This window comes from Ambystoma mexicanum, chromosome 3p (genome assembly GCF_040938575.1).
Source record: "Ambystoma mexicanum isolate Mex_15411 chromosome 3p, UKY_AmexF1_1, whole genome shotgun sequence".
NCBI lineage: Eukaryota > Metazoa > Chordata > Amphibia > Caudata > Ambystomatidae > Ambystoma > Ambystoma mexicanum.
Genome location: NC_090925.1, coordinates 757,592,535 through 757,615,759, shown reverse-complemented (window position 1 = coordinate 757,615,759; position 23,225 = coordinate 757,592,535). Strand labels below are relative to the sequence as shown.

At 43.9% G+C, this 23,225-nt stretch overlaps 1 protein-coding gene across 1 annotated transcript in view; it reads left to right on the top strand.

The window, feature by feature from the left end:
* Positions 1–3,133: 3,133 nt before the first annotated feature.
* LOC138580813 (long neurotoxin 1-like) overlaps positions 3,134–23,225 on the top strand; it is a 261,591-nt gene continuing 241,499 nt past the window's right edge. The window contains exons 1-2 of the mRNA XM_069651666.1: positions 3,134–3,179; positions 3,772–3,850. Of these exons, the coding sequence (XP_069507767.1) occupies positions 3,802–3,850 (49 nt within the window). The 5' untranslated portion in view covers positions 3,134–3,179; positions 3,772–3,801. The remainder of the gene's footprint in view (positions 3,180–3,771; positions 3,851–23,225) is intronic.

Sequence of the window (23,225 nt, the reverse complement as noted above, 5' to 3'; positions counted from 1 at the left end):
GTCTGAAAACACCCACTTATGGACTGCTGTGAGAATGAGCAGCCTCCTGTCCCCTCTCTACCCTTCCAAGCACTCCCCTGGCATGCAAGTATTAAACCCACATCACAATTTAAATTGCCTAAAGAATTATGCGTTTGAATGCAGGTACTAACAGTGACATGCTTTACGTTACTAATTGCCGGCCCTTTGTTAACAGTGAAACCCAGGCATCTATTAACATGTGTCCTGTTCTGTCCAGCAACGGCTCTGTATGTCAGCCATGTCGTGTCAACATAGCCCAAAGTTTTGGGGCTGGGGTAGAGCTAAAGCCCAATCAGATCAATGGTGTTGTGACACTGCTTGTGTTTAGTGCCATGATTACTTATTGGTAATCATCATTACTCCTAGCCCCATTCTTCCTCGTCCAAGTACTTGTGTATGAGGCATTTTGCCTCATACACAAGTAGTGGGATGAGGTAGCGGGACATGAAGGTAATGCCTGGCTTAGTTACCTGTAATCTTTAGTACTCCTAGTCCCACTCTTCCTCATCCAGTACTTACCTATGAGGCAAGGTGCCTCATACGTAAGCACTTGCACAAGGAAGAGGGATGGAGGTAATTCTGGGATGAGGAGCTAATTATTGGGGTTGGGGCAGGGGATAGGAGGGAGAGGGGGCATGGGGGGTTTGGGGTGGGGTGGGACAGGGATTGTGCTATAATGGTCATCCATGTTCAGGCTAAACAGGCATGATATGTGGTATTAGTGGCCAGAGAGGCATTTTGGTGCAGCCAGTCTAGTCATTTCTTAGTTTGGCCTGACTTTCTTTTTAACTGGGCATCTCTGATAACGCAGTCCTGCTAAGTGTAATCACCTGGCTAGGCTTCCATTTGGGTGCTTCCAGTCTAGCCGTTTCTTACTGTGCCATTGTATATTTTTCTGGGCATCTGTGATAAAACAACCATGATAAGTGTTATTGTTTCGACTGGCATTTTGGTGCAACCAGTCTAGGTATGTGTAAATGTGACCTGGCATGCTTTATCGCAATATGTTATTACGTGTCTATGCTGGTCTATATTATGCAGCCAGTTGGACAAGTTTTCATTGTGGCATGGCATTTTTATTAGCAAAGCATTCAATTAATTAAAGCATGAATGTTCCTGTGCACTGTTGGTGACTTGCATGTATCCGATTCTTGGATTGGGATTACCCTATAAAACAGTTATAAATGCCCTGGCTTTTTAGACACATTTTCTCAGAAAGTGTGCTGTATAATGCATTAATTCTATCTAAACTCTAGGAGATACTATGGACTTTGACAGCACTCACGTTGCCCCTAGACCTAAAACCTCAATAATACTTGAAACCTCAGTGGACTGAAACACAGAGGATTTGGTAGCAAAACATATGAAGCTTAAACATTTAATTAATTAATCCTTCAATAGATTCAAACAAATATATATAGCAATATGTATAGGTGCGTCAACAGAACAGCTGTATTAGCAATTTATTTGGCAATTACAAAAATATAATTAATAAAATCAACAATTCATACTAAAAACAGTGCTAAAACATGCACAGTGCTATAATCCACTATATCGCGAATCTCTGGTTCTCAAACCTTTACTAATCTAGTACCATTAGTTATTTAGTATAGGTGTTACACATATATCGTGAATCTCTTGTTCTCAAAACTTTACTAATCTAGTACCATTAGTTCAAAGCACCGCATATTCACAGCATACCGAGTGTGCTTTTTCCTAAAATATGTTTGATTTGAAATACTGATGCAACATGAACACTTTCAAGTTATATCATTTTGTAGATGGAGTGTGGTTGTAAACACAGTAAAATGCACCATTTTGTTTTCCAAATCGCTAGCCTTTCGCCCCTAACCACTGGTTTCTATTGCCTCCCGATTCCTGTGTTCCAAACTTGACATTTTATCCTAGATCCGTCACTGGGGAAGGCTGTATTCCTTTGGGGCTGAGGCTGAGCTCTGCAGTTTACTGATCTGCATAACCCAGCATTGTCTATCCTTGCTCTAGTTACTATGGGCCTCATCACGAGATGGGCGGTATCCCGGCAGTAAATGCGCCGGGATACCCGTTACCGCAAGGTGGTCTGGCGCAATTTGCCCCAGATCCCGAGTTGCGGTCTGGCCATAATTCCCCATGCCCATTGGGGCCTTTGAATTAGCGCTGCGATATTAGAGCCGAAAAAATGGGCAGAAAGGGGAGGTTTTTACCTCCAGCAACTTTCCACCCAAACTCGGGATTGGGTGGAGTGGTAATGCAATGGTAATAGCATTAACGTCGCATTTTTCACACTCTACCCAACCCGTGATGGGGTGTAGCGTCTACTTACCAGCTTACATTGCAGCTCGGCTTTGGGTGTTATGGTATTTTGTGCTGCTAACATGTTTAATTTATTTAATTTTTTTACACTGCTACATGTTACCTTCAGGTTGCAACACAGCCGTTGTCGGACTTCTACAAAACAACATGAAAGGAATGTGACACAACAAAACCAAACATGCCACACGTTAACATGACATAACACACTGTATCATACATAACATGATAGCATTACATAACAAAACATGAGGGAAGTGGGGGGTAAATAAAAAGATACATAAAAAAGAAAAATGAGCAAAGCTTCCTTACAACTGAAAAATGCCGTTGGGATAAAAAGCAAAAGGAAGGTTTACATTAAAAGGCCCAATTGCATGCTACGATTTCCGGCAAAGATGGATTGGGAGGGAATTGCATGCTTTTCTAATTTCTGCCATGCCTCCAATGGACTGACCTTGAAGCAGGAGAAAGGGGAACTGATTAGAAAAGTGATTTTCATGCCTAATTCAACATAAGGACTCACAGGAATCCCCCTGTGTCTCTTTAGCCTGATGCCTAAATATAAAAAAAATGAAGTTCTTTAACTCCTTTAAACTGCTTTTAAAAAGTCCTGTGATATTAGAACAGTGATCGAGCCTTTCCCTCGTTCTGTGGCTTCAGCGCTGGGTTGCAGTTCTGTCATCCATTGCCACAGACAGGAAGTGATGTCAGGACCAGGTCTGCAGCGTTCTGAAGCCTATCCATGGAGCGATAACACAGAGCCTAGAATGTGGGCTTGAGAATGGCTATCTGTGACATCACTGCTGCCTCTCACTGTTCAGGTGTGTGGCTCTGGGAAGGATGTCCAGGTGAGTCAGAGAATACCCAAAGTGTACTTTTGTATTCTGAGTGTGAGTCTCCTGTTCTCACCCAATTCACTCTGTCAGACAACTCCCCTTCTCTCGTTCGTATCCCCCTCTCCCTTCTCTCCCTTTTCTCACCACAAACACTTCTGATATCCACGCCCATCCTGCCCACTCTCACCCTGCCTCTTATGTCTCACTCTACTTCTCTCCCTGCCACATTCCATCGCTTTCTGCTCCTGTCCATGCAACTTTATCTTTTCTGATACCTCTTCCTCAGTGTCAAGTTCCTTCTCTCCATACTTTTCTCTCTCCCTTGAGCTCAGTCCTCCTCCTCTCTAACATTTCACCCCCTCTCTCCTCTCACCCCATCTCTCTCTCACTTCACTCTAGCATTCCACCCCGCCAGATTTTGAAGGGCAACCCCCTACTCTTGTTTGAAAAGAAATGACATGTCAACTGTCCTGGCCATACATGTGTTGCATCTCGTCCCATACAGTTCAATGCAGTTTAGATTAGGCCCCAAAGATCCCTTTTGAAAGATGGCCGCCCTTCTCTTCGTTTCATTATCATTTCCCTGTTTCTCCTTCCTCCTCAGCTTTCTGCACCCTACCGACATCCCTCCAGGATGAAACTCGTTGCTCTGGTCCTCATTCAGTTACTGGTCCTGCCCTGGGGTGAGTTTCTTTCGTTTTTCTTTTCTCGTTCTTTTTTAGGCCGCTCTGTTGTCAATTGGCACAAGTATGTGTAAATACAGCTGATTTGGAGGTGACAGGCCTATTTGACATTCTCCCATTGGACTGGGCCTTCTGTGGTTTCTCTACTGTAGGCAGGGGCAGACTTTCCTACTCGCAACAGTAGGTGTGTGAAAGCCACCCTGTGTATTATTATCATTAAGATGGTATTTATTGAGCGCAACCTCGCTTCAAGAAGCAGCATAGAGCTTTACAGAGGTATACAACCATACAAATTCATAACAGAGTGCTTTTCAGAGGTAACAACAGAACAGATATACAGCGGTCGGTGGAATACAGATGGTCACAGAGGAGGGGTACAGCTGTACCGGGTGGTGGGGAGGAGAGGGGCGGGTGGTACCTAGAGAGTCAGGTGGCGCGAGGGCGTGTATGCAGTGAGCCATATCCTAGGTGGCAGGTTGTGATCCCAGAGACCAAGTACACCATCCATTGTCACTTGGGGGTCTTTCTGGTTCCAGGGAGCTGCCTCTCTGATGGGGGAGGATTGGCAACGTTTGGCCTGGGGAGCAAGTACAATTTTCTGGCCTGTGGTGCAGTGCCCCAACTTCCAGAACAACCAAACTGAACACGAACCTCTCCCTCCCTCACTCACACATTCTCAAGTATATATAGTAGAACTCATTTCTTATTCACATTGATTTCCTTTTATGCAATGTATCTTTCAGTCGTGTTTATGGTTTCTTAGAGACCTGGTCCATAGGGACCCTCCCCTATATACTAAACATAGTAAGATCATTTTACAAGAATAATATAGTTGGGTGAAATGGGAAAGCTGGGATTTGAGCACATGTTTCCTCATGTCTTAGTTTGCAATTTGACTGACGACTACATTTCCTCCCATAGCATCCCATCTTTAGTTTGATGTAAAGAAGTGAGAAACTCGAGAAGTCATTGGTAGAGCAGAGCCATTGCTGAGCCACATGGCCTGTCTTCGCTTTAACAGCCAAACATGAGAAGAAGGCATGGTATAAGACCCATCCCTAGCTTCCTGCCTACCCACACCAAAACAAAAAAGCCATACGTGGCATTCTGCCTCCCCACCAGTACACATTATATAAATGGTTAATATAAAGTGGCATGCAGGTCAGGCACAGATCTGAGCAACATTCTCCCAATCTGCTGACCTACCTTTCCAGATTTTACCTCTGTCTCATTTACTATATTTTCCTTAGCCGTCGCCCTCTGGTGTCCTTTCCTTGCAGCACACCCCCAATGCCCCTTCACCCCCAACTTCCTAACAGTTACATTTCAGACCTCCATTCCCCTTTCACACCATCCCTTAACCCATAACTCAATCCACTTCGCTTAGCACGCCCACATTCCTAAGGCACCAATTCCTTGTCACTCACCCCCTTCCATTGCCATGGCTCACATGTAGCTCGTAGATGACCTTGATTTGCCAGTCAGCCTCTGTCAAACATGACAAGAAACTTTGGTTGGGGTCTTGCTGGTAATTGTAGCTATGAGGCCTGAACTGGCACAAAGTGAAAGACACGAGAGAACTTGTCTTTTATTGCGCCCCCATTGCACTTCCTTGGAAAGTCGACGGCATATTTCAATTCATGGAAGCAGAGGGAAGTAAGTGCAAGGGGTGTCTGCCTGGGATTTGGTGATGGAGAGGGAGTAAGAGTGACCTATTATATGTATTTGTATTTTCTGTGGGTGCGGTAATATGGTTGAGTTTATTTGCGACTGTGCAAAGTATATGTGAAATAATATATCTTTTCATGTAAATATGTATCTATAGAGATGAGTTGAAAATTGTATTGTTTTGCATGTGTGTCTTTTGTTGGTCACATAAGTGTTCTAGACACGACAATGAAAAACAATCACAGGCTCAGTGGGTCATTCAGAGTTGAGTGTTAACAGTAAAGTCAGCGTTATTTGGCCAATACTGTCAGTTTTATTGCCCCCCCCTCCAATTCAAGGTTTGAACAAATACTATTGGAAGTATTCCATGGGAATATCAGCAGTGGTTTTTTAGGCATTCGGCCATAAATCTGCCTATTTGTTTCCTCCACCTAAGAGATGGAGGTAAAAAAATCAAAATTGGCCCCCATATTTGTAAAAGCTTTTTTTGTAAAGGGGTGAACATGTGGGCATCTGTAATGCCCCCTCTCGCCCCCTTATGCATGCAATGCATAAGAGCAAGAATTGACCCTTCTGTGCCTAAAATAATATACAGTAGTACTGTACCTCATCGATTTCCCCCTTCATAGGGAAGGGAGCATTGCCTGAAAAATCCCACCATTTTATGTTACCTCTGGCTGAGGTGGTATTTCTGAAATAATTTCAAAGGTATTCCAACAAAACCATTTGCCCCGGTGGTAAACTCTAAATTGAGCGGAATTTCAGAAATACCACTGGCACAGGTGTTAACTTTCTCCAGTAGTATTTCATAAAGAAATTCACCCAGCTCCAAATGACCTCCTTAGTTTGAAGTCTACTAATGATTAATAACTGAATGTTACATCTTTCTGTTAGTGTTTTTCAACTGTGCCGAAAAGGGAGTATCACAAACGGTCCAAAAGCCATTTCCTATAACCACCATATAGTAACATCCATGGGCACTATTGAGGTTGCTATTAAACGTTTATAATTTATAATTGGTTATAATAACAGGATTAACACCCAGAGGTTTCTAAGCGTGATCCCCGGGATCGAACCGGTGTTGCGCTACATCATCTTTCTTCCAAGGCCAATGTGTTGCCCCTGAGCTAACCTCCCGAGACCCATAATGTACTCTCCACCAGTGATTAAGAAATTCGCCAGAACATAGGGGACACATTCTTACAGAAGGAAACCTAGGGAAAAACTGTAATAAGAAATGGACCCTTACTTCCTTAGCAAGCAGGAGTTGTGATAGGCTCCTGGGGATTGGAACAGACCAATGGTGCATGGGCTGCAGTGGTGCCAACATTACCAACAAGGGTCACTGAATCTGTCATTTAAGTTTGTACGTTGCTGCTGGGCGATATGAACTTGCGTCTGCAGCTTAGGCTCTTCTCCCTCTCACTCACTGTAGAGACCAACGTGTGGAGGCCACCCAAACACATCTGAAACATTGCTAAAGCCAAGGCAACTGCCTCACCCCATCCACACAGAAGCTCAGAAGGCTTTTCAGAACTCTGCTGCTTCAAGGCGAGCTGGATTCTGAACGATTTGGTAATTTTACTTGTTTTTAACATATTCCAGCTTGGGCCCAGGTAACAACGGTCCAGAAGCCTGGGGGCCAATTGCACCTTTTGCCCTCTTCCCAGCCCCCCCTTCCTGCTATTTGAACTGGATCCATATTGAGTGAGAGTGGCTCTCATGTAATCAAAGTGGTGGTGTACCTTTGAATCCATGTGCTATAGGTTGACATCACCAACCTTTGGTCAATCCCCCATCTGTAAAACCAAATTCGAAGCCTGCAGTATTCCTGCAGATACTGACAACTCAAGCCTCACACTTTTTGGATGCAGACATCTATTCTGCAGTAATCTCTGCAGGTTATGTGGTTTAAATGCTATCCTTTCCTCTTCTTAAAGTATTCTTCCCAAATTAGTGATTCATGCATTTTGATTGGTGATGCCTTTGAATTAGGTCTGGCCATTGATAGCTTTCACTCTGCAGAGCTCTTGCAACAGTAGCTAAGAGAGGGCCTGGTATCAATCATCTGCTCCGTGATGCATAAAGAGTGCATCATGGGGAGATGGTGATATCTCTGTAAGAGGGAGCATGATTTTGTAGGAGATGGCACAACTATGTAAGATGTGGAAATAATTGTTGAAATTTGCTTTCAAGAACTTCTTTTATTTCCATGTTCTCTGATACTGTGATGTTTTTTACATTTTTGTATCACATTACATTTATTTTTGGTGAATTTGGTGGCCAAAATTAATGCCACAGAGAAAAGAGAAAGAGTGATGGAATCATTATATGTGGTGTTCATGGCAATTGGCAACACTTGTTGCATGCATTTGCTAGCTCACTGATTTATTTCTTGCCTCCTTATGTCACATCCACCAATCAGTGCATGTTTAACAATATTTGAGCCAATTAGATGTTTCGTTTCATGAGAATACATACCTGGTCTTTAGTGTCTCAGAAGCTGCAGTGAATATTCCTTCTTGACCAATCTGGAGACTCACAGTGTGAGGCAACCAATGTAAGAGGGGAAGGCATACCCTCAGCAATGGGGACCTGTGCATGCCGCAGAAAGAACTACCTCAGCTGTTTGGGAAACATGGTGCTCTATCCTTAAACATTAAGCAATCGCCTTTGTCCACATGCGGTAGGAGGGGGCAAGGCCTGACAGCCATCAGTGCTGGGCTGTGCAGACATGAGTGTGGTTACATAAGGAGATTAAGTGAGGGCAACTGAGACTCTTGCATGAAGCAGCTTTGTGTTCAATACTTCTCTGCTCAAACGTAACAACCAAAGCTTCAATTGATGGAAGAAGATATCGAAATTATTATATATATGGGATGTGGTTATCAGACATCTTACAGTTAGGGTGAGTGAAATGAGCATAGAGCCAGGGTGCAGTACATGCCTAGAAGGGTGTCAAGCTTGAAGCACTATCACAGACATATTTCAACTATAACATTTTGTGGTAATTCTTATGTTCCCAAAATGCTCTTTGATTTTATGCAAATTGCTACAAAACCACATTGTTCCATTTGCCCCGTGACCTTTCTCATAGGTGATTAATTTACATAATGAGAGTGATTTATATGTTTACTGGTTGAACTGTTTATATACGAGTATTGTACTTGTCTCTTAGATATACACGTCTCCCACATCACTATACAAACTGTGCAGTGGGCCTCTACCTCTACATGTCACTTTACATTTTCACTTTAAATACAGATTGGAAGCAAGTGAAACTAGGCTAGGATCACTCTGTCTAAGGCACCTCACCTATCGCAGTTTAATCAGTGTAATATAATTTCCCCCGTGGGATTGCATGTGATTTCTTATGAGGACATCTGTTGGGCAGCTGTAGAACTGCACAATTGCAGCCATAACAAGAGATTGCACCCCCATATCGGAAAACAACCACCAATCTTCTCATATAGTACAGCCCGAACATGACTAGAGCACTCCCCCCAATTAGCCATTTGAGCCTGCACTGTGGTCACCTGAAAGTTCTGTGTTTTTTGAACGTTTATAAGGCGCGCAAATAGTAATGTGTGAAATTTCTTTTGATGGATGTTGCTTACTTTATATTTATGTGTGTTGATTTCTAAGCAGTTTCTACTATTTTGTGCCTTGTTTTTGTGCTTTTTTACATTAGTTGTGGGTTATTTTTTATTTCTTTTGAAGGTGCGTTTGACTTTTTGCCACGCCACCGCCACTCCACATCACCACCAACACCTCACATGCCATTCACCATTCCTCACCATCATACTCCCACTCTACATCACCACTTAACCTCCCCACCACCCTTCATCACTCGACACAACCACACCCCCACTCGAAACCTCTTCTCCACTCTTGCACATGAACACTTCCCACCAACACTTTATCCCACTACACACCACCGCACTATACCACTCCACAACACTGCTCCACACATCCTCGCTGTCACTCCACTCCACACCCCATCACACAACACACCCCACCGCTCCACACCACCACACCAACAACCCACACTTTATACTAGCATAGTACACCACACCACCACACACCTTTACTGGACACCACCACTCCAACCACCATTCCAAACCCCCACCACTTCACACACATCTTTACACAACCACCACAAACCACCTCCACATCCCCTCACTCAACGGCAAAACTCCATACCACCATGACTCCACCCCACCGCCTCACTAAACCCTACAAAACCACCACACTGCCACTTCACACGCCAGACCACCCGATAATTCCACACTTTGACTCCACCCCTCAACACCATTACTGCACAACCCCAATCCACACCACACTTTCACTGCACACCTCCTCACAACACCACACTTCCACAGCACACTACACCTCAATTCAGCACACCTCCAATCCTTACCACTCATCTAACCATGCACTCTAACCTGCTCTACTCTAATACCATGCCCATACTCTACCCCATTCCACACCACTCTACCCCATTCACCCTTGCCCGGCTCTCTCTGCTCCGACCCTACCTCAATCCTCTATACGACTCCTATGATCCGTTACCATTGACTATACTGGGGAGGGCTGATGGGAGGTGTAGTCCAAAACATCTGGTGAGCCAAAGGTTGCTGACCCCTGCTCTATATTATACCCCTGTTTATCCCCACACACTCCTACCTCACCCCACCCATCCCACCCTCACACCACTGTGTGCCGACCTTCCCTGGCTCACCCTTCTCCATCCCCAGCCTACTTCACCCCAACAATCCACTCACCGAAGGTCACCTCTGCGTACTCCAAGACATCCTAGCTCATCCCCAAAATACCTGGCCACTCTACCTCCACTTCCCTACCTCACCGATACCCACATTTTGGCCGCCCTAGATCATTTCTGCCCAACCCGACTAATCCAAGTTCATCCATGGCCACTACCTCCCACATTAGCTCACCTGTCTCACTCACAACTCAGTTCACCCGTACCCTTGCCACTCCAGCTCTCCCTTAAAATCACCATGCTTAACCTTAAAATGTCCAAACACAGTGTTTGCTGACAAGCAACATTAGTAAAAAGACTTCTGTACACAGCAGTGAAGAGAAACCTTTCTACTATGTCTATCACTAAAATGCAATAGGTAAATACAAAGAAAAAGACTATTTGCATTGCCAATACTCGTTGCTATAATTGTTATTTATGCATCTTGGCGTATCGATATTGTTTCAGTTTGGTCCAGCATTACATTTTCATTTTTACTGTTATTGGAACTGGCATTTCCTTGCTCAATGGTTGCCACTGTTATGTTGGTTGAATGATATAATAGGCTGGCTTGTAATCCATCACAATCATCTGCTCGCTGGTGCACAGTGCCAATCATGCGCCCATTGCATCCAAAGAGTGTTTTTACAGGTGCCATATTGGAACGGTGGGACACGCCTGGCAACGTTATCATTTACTTCTATATATCTGCTCTGTTTTAATATTTCCGTAGAGTGTGCACGTGTGAAACCAGTTCCTTTTTTAAAAAAAGGCTGCTGGGAAGGGAGGAGGGGACTTTGTGTGCACTGCATTTTGTACCTGCCTGAAAATATATCTTGATTTACATGACGAAATAAGCAAGCAGTAATCCAAGAAACCAGGCTAAAGGGCAAGCAAGCGAGAGCTGTCTGACTTCAGGAGCATCCATGATGAGACAGTATCAGAGAAATGAAAACACACATCAGATTGCAGAGCAGACAGGGAGCTTGGCAAACTGGCAGACATGATGGTTCAAGTGGAAATATTAAGCACTCTCTGCATTTGTAAATGCAGAGGATAAGCCTAATTTTTCCTGTGAGGGCTTTATATAACAATCGTACCCTCTGCATTTTTATACGTTTGTCTTTGGGGTCCTATGTAGCGCAAGCCTTGCTAGGGAGCAACAGGGCCGTCCACATGCCTTTGAGGGTACAGTGTGAGGTAGGGAAGGGAGGTTACAATATGCGGCATAGAATGTTCCGGTCAGGGCTTTAAGTGGGGTAAGAAATCGAGGGGGGGGCCTCATTTGGGGGCGTGGCTTGTGGGATGGGCGTGGCCCAAAACTATGCAAACCACAAGGTATGCACAGAAATATATATAAATGTTATATATTTGTGTGCGTACCTTACTATGGTTTGTGTACTGTGCAAGCCATGTTTTCTAAACATGGAAATATGTAACATATCTCTATGTTTAGAAAAGATGGCTTGCACAGTACACACACCATAGTAAGGTACGCACACAGATATATAACATTTATATATATTTGTGTGCATACCTTACGGTTTGCCTCGTTTTCAGGCCACCTTTTTTAAACATTTCGGGTTGTCCGTCGGCAAAGCTTTATAAAAGATGGCTTGAAATGTGTACTTTCAAAGCCATCTTTTATAAACCTCGAAATATGTCAAGGAATCCCCAGGTTCGCCGAGGGTTAAAGACACCTCGGCGACCTGGGGAAACAAAGGGACAGTAAGACGCTGTGACTGGCTGCCACTTCTGTCAGCTCGCCTGACTTCATTGCAGGCACATCATATAATGCATCCCGCCAATGTTGCGGTAGGACGGGGGCCTCGGCAGGGCCCCGGCTCAGTCCCACTTTTTGGAGACTGCCGGGGCCCGGCCCCGGCACGCCCCGTCCCACTTTAAGCACTTGTTCGGGCCATGTGAGTGGGATGTGATGTGCTAATGCAACGAGCCTGGGTGGCTCAGAGGTTATGACTGAAGAGTAAGGTCTTGAGTTGCTTCCTGAACTGCAAGAGCGTTGGCATGGACTGGATTGCCACCTGGGTGGTGTTTACGGAGGCTATTGCATAGCAAGTGTAGGCCTGTCTCCTGTTGTTTTCCCTTGCACTCCCGTTTCTCCTCGATTTTAGTGATGGTCTGGCTTTTGTACGAGCGTGGTCCACCTGCATTACAGCGTTTTACAGCTATGTAGACAGGTGTGCGAGCAGTGGTTTCCTTCTAGGTAAAGCAGGCAGTCTTAAAGAGTATTCTGGCTCGGGTGGGAAGCCAGTGCAGATCTCTTAGGCGAAAGAGAAATCAATGTATTGACTTACATACATAAAAAAGTACAATTAAAACAGTTACCATCCAAAATACTCTTCAGCATCTATACAATATGTTTCCCAATGCGGCAAATGGGAAAAACACAGCCACAACCTGTAAAGAGAAGGATGGATTAACCCACAGGCAGCATTAGGCAATTCATCAGAGTCGTTCCCTAACTTGCCAGTCCAGCCCTAAGAAGTGGGGAGCCTTATGCTCAACAGTACAGTTGTGCGTAAAAATGCACAATCATGCAAGTAAAGCAGAAAGCGAGTCTTCTTGGGAGGGCTGTAGCAAGTCAGGAAGGGGCTGGAGGCAATGAAGAATTGGTTCCCACTATTCGAGTAGGGTCTGCCCTTGGCATCAGAGTAGTTTTCAAAAGGTGAGAATAGCTAGGCAGGCTAACCCAGCCAAGATCAAATCCCTTTAGGGGATATTCAGGCGTAAAAAGGATTGGTTGTGCCAGGGGGCCACCGCTAAGTGATGCAAGTACTCACCCTTGGCACAGTTCAGACTAAACTTTGCCAGTTTAGTCGAGGTCACTAGTAGGTTTGAGTCCTGCAGTTTCGCAGCGATCCACCTCTCAGCAGCTAAGGGATAGAACGATCGTCCGTGACGGGACAGTTGCCTTTTCTCAGCTTCCAAAGAAGTTATTAAGGCAATTATGGTGCAGCAGGCTTCAGGGTACAGGAATGCATAACAGAAAGGCACTTATAGCGACTGTCACCAACAGAGAGTGATGCAAGATTCAGAGATGCGGGCCGCGTTACTCGCTCTCCCAATTCGGGGCCTCGATGTGCTAGGCCTGTGAAATCTGGTGGAAGAGGGCACGGAAACACAAGCAAGCAATGTCCCAAGTCTCTAGTTTCAACTTGAGACAACAGCAGTTTTGCATGATTCCCTGATGTAGAGCTGGACAGTTCGCTGGATGGCCAAGGAAAACTTCCGAAGGGGCTCCTTCGGTGGGTAAACAGGGGGCGCTGAGAGTTGTTCCCACTACTCCAAAGGGGTGAAGCGCCTTGGCAGGCCTTCTTGTTCTATGAAGAAAACAGCTGTCCTATGGGACAACAAAGGGCGAAGGGTGCCAAAACCTTCTAGAGCATCTCCGGAAGTTTCACAAGTCCTTTTCTTCATGCAGGATATTTGGCTTCTTCTGTTGTTCGGAGAGAACTCAAGTGATAGACCTGGAATGGCTGCAGAGCTCCTTCTCTTATCCAGGACTTCCATTCGAAGATCTGCTCTCATGCAGGCATCCCAGTCATGGTCTAATCAAGGTCCACGGCGGTCTCAATCATTCAGGCACTGCAGACATCCTGGCACCAGTAGTGTGGATTGGGACCAGACAGTGCCAACCCGCTTCTTGGGCACACACACGTGACAGGCAGAAGCCCGTGAAAGAGATTGTTTTTTGCGGGAGGCTGCATGCCCAAATAAGAAAAACCCGGGTTACCCGACCTGGGTGAAGGCAAGGGACAAAATGGCCATGGGACAGAACAAAAGACTCTGTGGCTCGGCCATTTTTGGACCGGGCCACAGTCTTGAACCAAACACGGTAAACGCTGTGTGATTAAGTAAAAAGAAGTAAAACATTATAAAAAGTAACTGCTGGCACGAGTTCGTCCCAGGCACACTCATACAATCACCAAACAATCCTGTGAGGGTGTCTAGGGCCCTAAAACAAAAAGGTCCCAAGTGCACGATACTAGAAGGCACATTGTGCACTGTTAAGAAGTTACCAAGAAATGGCAACATAGTCAAAGACTAAGGGAAACATAGTTTCCCAGTACTGACAGGCTGAAGGACGTGTCACTTTCCCCATAACAAATGAGCAAAAGTCCCAGGGGAGTTCAGCTGAAGGCTGTGCTCCACTGGCAAAAATCAGGATAGGACAGTCAAACAAAAGCAAAATGTTTGGGGGGGTCCATAAATGAAGGGAAAATTACACATATATGAAATCTTTCCTAACACTTATCTATCATTCTTTTGTTCGATAAACAAAAAAATGCTCTTCTCTCCCTTCTTGCAGCTAACAGATACAGAGCTACGATTTCAGTTCTATGTGATTTCGATTTCATCGCAGGGATTTCATTGAATCCCATTTCACAGAATTTGTTTGACTGCATTTTACCACAGGGGCAGGCTGCCACACCCCTCCACCCTCCACACCCAACCCAACCCTTCTAAATACCCAAATCCAACCCCAATCTATACATTTGCGGTACAATGGGGTAAAATACTTATGGTGGAAAGGGATTAGAGGAAACTGGCCTGCAGGGCACGCCTTGAACTACCTCTAAATACGTATAGTACTGATTATAGCAGTTAATTGGTCTCTGCAATATTGTATGATAGGTTGTCCCCCAACCCCACTGATTGGTTGGCATACTATCCCAACCTTTGACTTTTGACTCTTCAGGAGCACATACGTGAAACAAAACCTGGGTCTTTAAATTGCATCAGATTACTCCCCATTTTCCCAATTAGATGATCATCTCTCATTGGTAGGCCATAGGCCAAAGCCTTCCATTTGTAGTTGACCTTGTTGCCTGTTCACTTTCCTGGAACATTCAAGGGAGTATAGGGTACCACTATCTTAGCTTATGGCTCTAATGAATAGCCTTTATTTTCGACTTCTGAGTCATGTGTGAAGACACCACGAATTTGCCCATTTCAGCCTTCTATTTACTGCTATTTGATTTAATTATGCAGGGTACTGTTGCTCCTCCTGGCCTCTAGAGACTTGCTCAGGCTATCTCACATGAACTTTGTATGTTTTAATTGACCAGCAGTTTGGCTCTCAAAGATGTTTTCTTCTTCTTCCATCTATGAAGAATTCACAGCTTATCCACGTACTCCCTTTGTGCTCTGTGCTTATCCTTTAAAAATGGTATCCTTAACTCTGGGCCAACCTTGACTCATTGTCTGCTCTGCACACAGGGCTTCTTTTCTGCGTCTCCTGATTCTACAGCCTCGGCCTGTCTTTGAGGTAGCTTGGTTAAGTTCAACGTGAGCCAGCATCTATTTTCCTACTATGGCCATCCTTGCCACGTTATGTATTCCTCTATAGCAAGCTTCTATACGTTGTCTTTCTACTTTGCATTACTGCGTATTTACAGCTATTTGTCAGTAAATTACATCATCTTCTTTAGATTCATGATTACTTTATCTTCCGGTACATGTTACTCTTAATGCTTCAGTTACATCGTTGCTTCTAAGTATTTTCATATCGTTTTAGCATAGATTCATATCTTCTCTTTATGATGTCACTTTTTCCTCATCAGATTTCACTTTAAGGTACATCCATAAGATTCATTGATGCATTCTGATATCTTGCCAGGCGACATCCTTCCATATAGCATTTTTCCATGCAACATCCTTCCACACTTTCAGTGCGAGGATACATTCTGTAAGGCTATCTGAGTGCATACCATCTCTCATACCCTCGATGTGGTATGTGAACAATGCAGGGGGTCCCTTTAATTTCTCTTCTCTGACTGTTCCGATATGATAGTGGTAAGGGGGCGGGAACAGGCAGGATAGCATCTGCCTGCTCCTCTACATTCCACCCTCTGGTCGAACTTTTGAACAAATTCTCTTCTTCCATGGTCTTTATCTCCTCTTCATCATTTGGCAGCATCTTCTCTTCAACCTGTTTATTTTTTGTGATCCGAGTCTTTGTGACCCCCCCCCACCCCTCAGGTGACTTGCATTTGTTATGTGTTCATTCACACTCCAGGTCATGCGGCAGCACTCGCCATATGGTGAACAGAATATCCAACTTCCTACATATCTTTTCCAATACTTGGGGTAATGGAACTTGTTTCCTGGAGGTGCAAGGGTACTTTCTTTATATTCTAATGGGTACTGCCTTCATTTTGCATATGCTCACCTTTTCCAGCATCAATCCCAATCATTATCTTCTTCCCAATAGCTTTCTTGGCTGTCTTGTGACACTGTCCTAAGATGAACCTTATAAGACAGAATCCTAGCAATAGCAACACAAGTATTGCTATGAGCATTTTGAAAGCATTGGCCAGCCAGGTTGGAATCCATGACAATAGGAATGAGAACCAGTCTTCTACTGCTGTCTCCTCAGCTTCTTCTTCCATATTTGTATGCAGAAGCTTATAAATTTGCGCACTAGCACCAGGATACAATTTTTGAGGTTTCAGCAAATCTGTTGTTTCACGAGATTGATTGTCTTTGTTACTTCTTTTTGACCCCTCCCTTATGTTCTTGATTAGTTGAGACATGAAAGAAAAACTTGCAATCCTTGTTGCTAGATAATCATACATCTCATCGTGTAATGCCTTCGCTACACTGTGGGCATCAGTTCTTACTCTAGTTGGAGGAGTTAATGGGGTTCTCACACATTGTCCAGTCACCAACTCATGAGGAGTTAGATGGTTATCTGAACCAGGCTGATTTCTCAGGGCATACAAGTCAAGGGGCAAGCAATGTAGCCATCCCTTTTTCAAAGTGATTTTTAACTTGTCTATGCTCTCCTTTAACAATCTATTCAATCCCTCACAGATGCCATTCGCACGTGAGAGATAAGCAGAAGAAAATGTGTGTTTTATACCAAATCGAGGAATTGTCTGTTCAAACAGTTAATTTTCAAAATGTGGTCCATTGTCAGACCGCAAAACCTGGCACACACCCCACCTGGATGACATTTCATGCACAAATAACTTGGCAGCGCACAGGGCATCAGGGTGTGTGGATGGACCTGCCTCTCTCCATCTTGAAAAAGGACATACTACGACCAGCATATATCTGTAGCCGTTGCATGTTTGTAGCATATCTATATAATCTATATGTAGATGCTGAAATGTGCCATTGTGTCTAGGGATTGCTTCTCTCACTGTTCGCAAAATGTGTCCTGTGGTACATTTCTGGCACACTATGCAATTCACAATGAACTGTGCCACATGATCTAGTAGATTGGGTGAGAACCACTCTTCTGCAATTGTTGCAGCTAGACTCTCTTGAGCCGTGTGTGCTGGGTAGTGAAGCTGCTCTAGCACTACTCTCAACAATGCTAGAGGCATAACTGGCTTTCCAGTGCTATACTGCCTCCAAATTGCCTCAGTGGGGGTGTAGAAAACACCCTGCTTTCTTTATAAATCCTGTTCTTATTGTGAAGCTCGACCTTTCATTTCAATTAACTGGACGATAGACAGCATGTTAAAGCCCTCCTTTACTAACGTGCAGCGTGCTGTAGTTTGTTTAACATCTTCTCTTTCCAAACTAGATGTGGGTGGATAATAGGCTGCTTTTCTGTCCTCTATGTCTGCAGCTTCGTTTTCGCAGGAAATTAAGTCTGTTTGTTTAGAATGTGCTGAGCATTTTATGACTGCTAGAGTCAATGGATGACTCAATGCTTCTATAAGCCTCTCCAATAGGACCGCATGTTGCACTGGGAGGCTGTCTGCATGGAGGAAGGCCCTCCTTTTCCAGCATGACAGACCTGCATGTATAGTTGATGTTACATAGGCCGAGTCAGAGTATGTTGTCACTTCCTCATTCTCGAAGCTCTGCACACTTCGATGAGAACCACTAAGTCTGCAGTCTGTGCTGAATAATTCGAAGACAATCTCATGCTTGTTATTACCTCAAATTCAGATTCTCTATTCAGTTTTAGTGCTGCTGCTCCAGTATGTCTTTCCCCAATTGTCTGGTCAATTTCTGAAGAACCATCAATAAAAACAACTTCCCCCTTCCCAAGGGCATTTTCTCTAGCTTGGGGAATATCATTATAACAGTCAGTATGCGTTGTGCAATCATGTACATAATAACCTTGTCCAACTGGTTCAGCTATGAATGTTTCTGGATTCACTATCTTACATCTAACAATTTTAATTACGTGGTTGGAAATAATCACCTCATGCCCTGATGCTCTTATTGTAGTCAATGTGCTTTTGGGCTTCTCTAAGATTGCAAATAATTCATGATCTACAAATAACGTTATTGGACACCCCATCGTTATACTTGAAGCTTTTTCAATTGCAAATGCAGCAGCAGCTAAAGATTGCTTACAGGGGTAGTGTCCCTTTATTACTGGATCTACAATCCCACTGTAATATGCCAATGGTTTATGTCCATGTCCTAATGTTGTTCTTCATTGTAATCTGGTATCCCCAACACAGGGGCTGTACTGATTGCCTTTTTCAATTCTTCAAACCCTTCCATCATCTCATCTGTCCACGTTATTGTGCTCTTATCTACCTGTGCTTCTTTGAGTCCTTTTAAAAGTGGTTGAATGTGCGTACTGTAATCGAAAACCCAGGCCCTGCAATAATTGCATAAACCCAGAAACTGTTGCATTTCCCTCACTGTTTTAAGTGCTTAGGTTTTCATGATTGCTTCTGCTCTATCAAGTGTCACTTTCCTCCCTTTGTGAGGGTTCAACTGTCCTATGTACAAGACTTCTCCTTGACAATATTACAATTTCTCCTTGTCTACCTTATATCCTTTCTCTGAGAGTATGGTCACGAGTTTAACATAATATTCTCTACATTTTTCTTCTGTCTCACTGCACACCAAAATGTTATCTGCATAGTGGATTATTATTATTGAGTTGGACATTACCCAAGTCCAGCTGGAGGACTCTGTTAAAGATTGAAGGGGACTCACAGCACCCTTGGGGCAAACGTGTATGTTTCAGGCATGTTTTTTTATATGAAAAGCAAGTCAATTCTTGTGAGACTTCATGAAGGGGAATATTTGGCAGTGGATATGATGTTACACAGTATCATTGCAGGATTTGGAACTGAAGGAAACTCAGCTTTGACTATATTGTTTAGAGGGTGAAGGTGCTGAATAAATCTCCAAGACTCCCCCTTTGATTTTCTCACAGGATACACAGCCGTGTTACATGATGAATCTGATGGCACCATTATGCCTTGCTACATTAAAGTGGAAATGGTCTCAAATATATCTTCATCCACCTTTCTGAACATGGGGTATTGCTTTGCTCATGTAAAAGAGCACCTGGGTTTAATTTGATTGTAACTGCACCTATCCCTTTCAATAGACCCACATGATATGGGCTCATAGTCCATAGGATCTCTGGCACTTTGTCTAAGTCTTCCTGAAAGAATGGCGGCCATTCTCTGCAGTATTTCTATATTCTTTACTTTAATTCAATAAGTGATACTTATTAAAAACACTAGTTCATCATTTGAGTAATCATCTCTAAACAATTCTTTGTCTGTCAAATCTGTCAACCTGATTCTTCACTCAGAGCAATCACTGTCCTCCATCCCCTTCCTTCATCATCTGTCCCATGAAGCATCACCCTTTCTTCTCTGACCACCTCTGCTTCTATTTCTAAGGGAATGATCTGTCCTTCCTCATCATCCATGGGTATTTCTGGCCTGAACAGAAATGCATCAAGCATTCTCAATATTTTACCTACCAACCTGGGTAGCCATGATAATAAGATAGTCACTTTGTTGACTATATGCATATTAATGAATTAACAAATTAAATAAATAAATAAATAGATAGTCACTCCATACAAAGATACTTCTGGATCTAAAGACACTCCTCCTAATGCTTTCTGGCATGTAAAGACTAATTTAAACTCTCCCACATTCATATATTGCATCCCTGGAGGAGAGCACACTATTCCTTTGTCAGTAAAAGATATCATCATGTTAAGCTTTGTCATTAAGTCACATCCCAATATATTGTCTGGTGTCTGCCTAGAGTATAATAATGACATTGATATTTCATGTTCTCCTATAGAGGTTGGTAATCCGTCTGTAAAACTAAACTCACCACCTCAGAAAATCCTTGAGCATTCATGGCAGTGCCTGACATTGGATATTTTCCCTCGCAGACATAGCAACTAGTAGCTCCAGTGTCTACTATAAAATAAAATGTCTTTCCTCCTATTGTTATCCTGACCCCCGGTTCCTCTTTGGGGTCTGGTGTCACTGATAGTACTGAACACATCAAGTCACTATGTGGGCTGTCCTATTGTGGATATAAATTCATCCCTGTACCTGTGAAAGGATTTCCTCCTATCACAGTCACACCCTCCAATTTAGGTGCAGGCGCCTGTTGGACTCCTGGGGTCATGTTCCATTACGGTTACCATAGCCTGCTGTATCTGTGCTTGCTGTGGTTGTACCTTTTGTGTTTGCATGGGTGTCTGCCGTGGTTGCCCTTGCAGCGATTGCAATTGCAGCGGTGCAGGCTGCATTTCTTGGGATTGTGGCGTATATGTCTGAGCATACGTGTGATCTTGAGCATAATATTCCTGTGGTTCCGCATTATATTGTGGAGCATGACCCATCCCCTCTTTTGGAGCTTGTCAATTCTGTTTCTGCACATACTAGCTATGTGTCCCATTCTTCCACAATTCCAACATTGTTGTCGCTGGCCACCATTAAATCCTTCTCTACCCTGAGAGTTTTGAAATCCACCTCGTCCTACTCCTCTAGGCCCATTCGCTGTTGGCCAAAAATTGTACTCACTCTTGTCTCCGAGATGTCCTGTGTCATTTTGCATTTTACCCCTTCCTTTATACTTGATTCCTTTGAAAACCTGCATGCACCCTCTCGTTTTTCCCTCTCATTCTACTCCCTTTCTTCATCTGAAATCCTTATGCCCCAGCTCGTATGACTATTGTCCTTCTCCTCATCATCAAGATCTAATCTGTTTAAAGACAATGTTCTGTACTCGTCTGTTATCACATCATCCAACCCACCTTCAGATTCCCTTAATAGGGAATCTTCTACATTTTCTTGGGTCTTGCACCTCACTTGTCCCTCATTGCCTAAATAATTTACCAAGCCTTAGCTATATGTCTTCTGTATCCTGCCCACCAGCCCATGCTGTTCTCGGCATTCCTTGCAGCTCCCTATAGGGCTGTTGTGACCCTCTCTCCTCCTCCAGTCGTTCTTGTGCGTCAATCGACACTATGCTCCTATGGCATAAATATTCTATTTCATCATCTTTTAATCCCCTACTCTTGTTCATTTCTTCCTCTCTTCTCCTCATCCCCGTCAATTCATCTTTCTCTTGCCTTCATTGCAATCTACGTACTTTCTTTTTTAGGGGCTTCTATCTCTTCTCGTTTCTTATCTCCTAATCTCTCCCTTTCTTTTCTTGCCTCATATCGTCTTCACTTCGCTTCCATTATTTACCCCTCTCTTATTTGTATGCTCTTTCTACTTCCTTCTCTTTCTTTTCCTGCTCTTCTCTCTTCTCTCTTTCTCCAACCACATCAATGCCCTTATCGTCTAGCTTAAGCAATAGTTGTCCTCTCATCCATTCATTCCGTACTATTGTTATTACCTTAACTTTAACTGCTTGTCCACAATGCCATGCAACTGCTGCTTCAAAACGAAGGGGTTCGGAAGGTGTCCCCAAGTAACAAAGAGCGTATCTTCCAATTTCAGCACCATAAAAACACTGCTGGCACTGTCTTCCATTGGAAGACATTTAGTGTCTGCACAGGGAAATCCTCACCGAACTTCCTTTACAATCTTAGCAACCTACCTGCGGATTGACCTTATTTAGTTGCACTCCTTCCCACCTGAGGGTGCAATCATATGTTCAAGACGGACACCAGTGTAGTCAAAGTGCTTTACCACCATTAATATAAAATCTTGCTCAAACTAATTTCACTATTTTTACCATCATTGTGTGGGTTTTCCACTCATCGATAATGAGGCCCTCCTGAAAGTTAGGAAGACTGTGCAAGAGCCTTTTCTTTGCATGTGTCATGTGAATTGCGTTTTATAAAAGTTGGAAAGTGACAAATGTTGCTTATTAGCACTTAAGTTAAAAATGGCAGAACGGTAATTTCATTATGTTCATTTTGAAAAATCACCTAATTGTTGTGCTGACACCTAAATACAAGATTACTGCCTTGCTACTGGGGACTACATGTCCCAGCAACCCTTAGCCTACTTAGTGATATGTCAGGCGCGTCAAAGCCGGTTTGTGGTGGACGGAGGGGCAGAGGTCACTGGAAACCTGTTGTTCGTCTTCCAGTGCTTTAGGTCAGTCAATTATTGGTGAGTTCTTTATCTACCTATTTTTACACCTTCTGAATTACTCACCATGGGAGTGCCAAATGGTCTACGCCTCGTGCTGACTGTATGAAAGGCAGACTGAGAAGCTATTGTTCTGAGATTCATGGATATGACCTATAATGAATCCTTACCAGTCTAACCTCTTGCCCTGGCTTTTCAACCAATACCTGGCAGCTCTCGCCCACTGCATTGCCATTTTCTGCTCAAATTTCGAGTGCTATGCTGATGACACTCAACTCATCCTCAGGCTGCCCTCAGCCACCTCCTCTTCCTCTCTCATCTCGGATTGCCTAACTGCCATTCAAGATCGGTGTTCCGCCATTGATCTTTGTCTGAATGCCAGCAAGACTGAGATCCTCCTCATGGGCACACCTTCTCCATCTTTTCCCCTCACTCTCTGGCCGGCTCCCCTTGTCCCTCTTCCTACCCCCACCTGCGAGGTGAAGAACCTCTGGGTCATCCTTGATTCTACACTCTCCTTCTCTGCCCACATCTCTGATGTCTCAAAACGTCAAACTTCCTATTGCACCTCCTCAGAGGTACTCTGCCCTTCCTCTCCTTCCCCCAGAAGCTCACTGTCTCCCAAGCT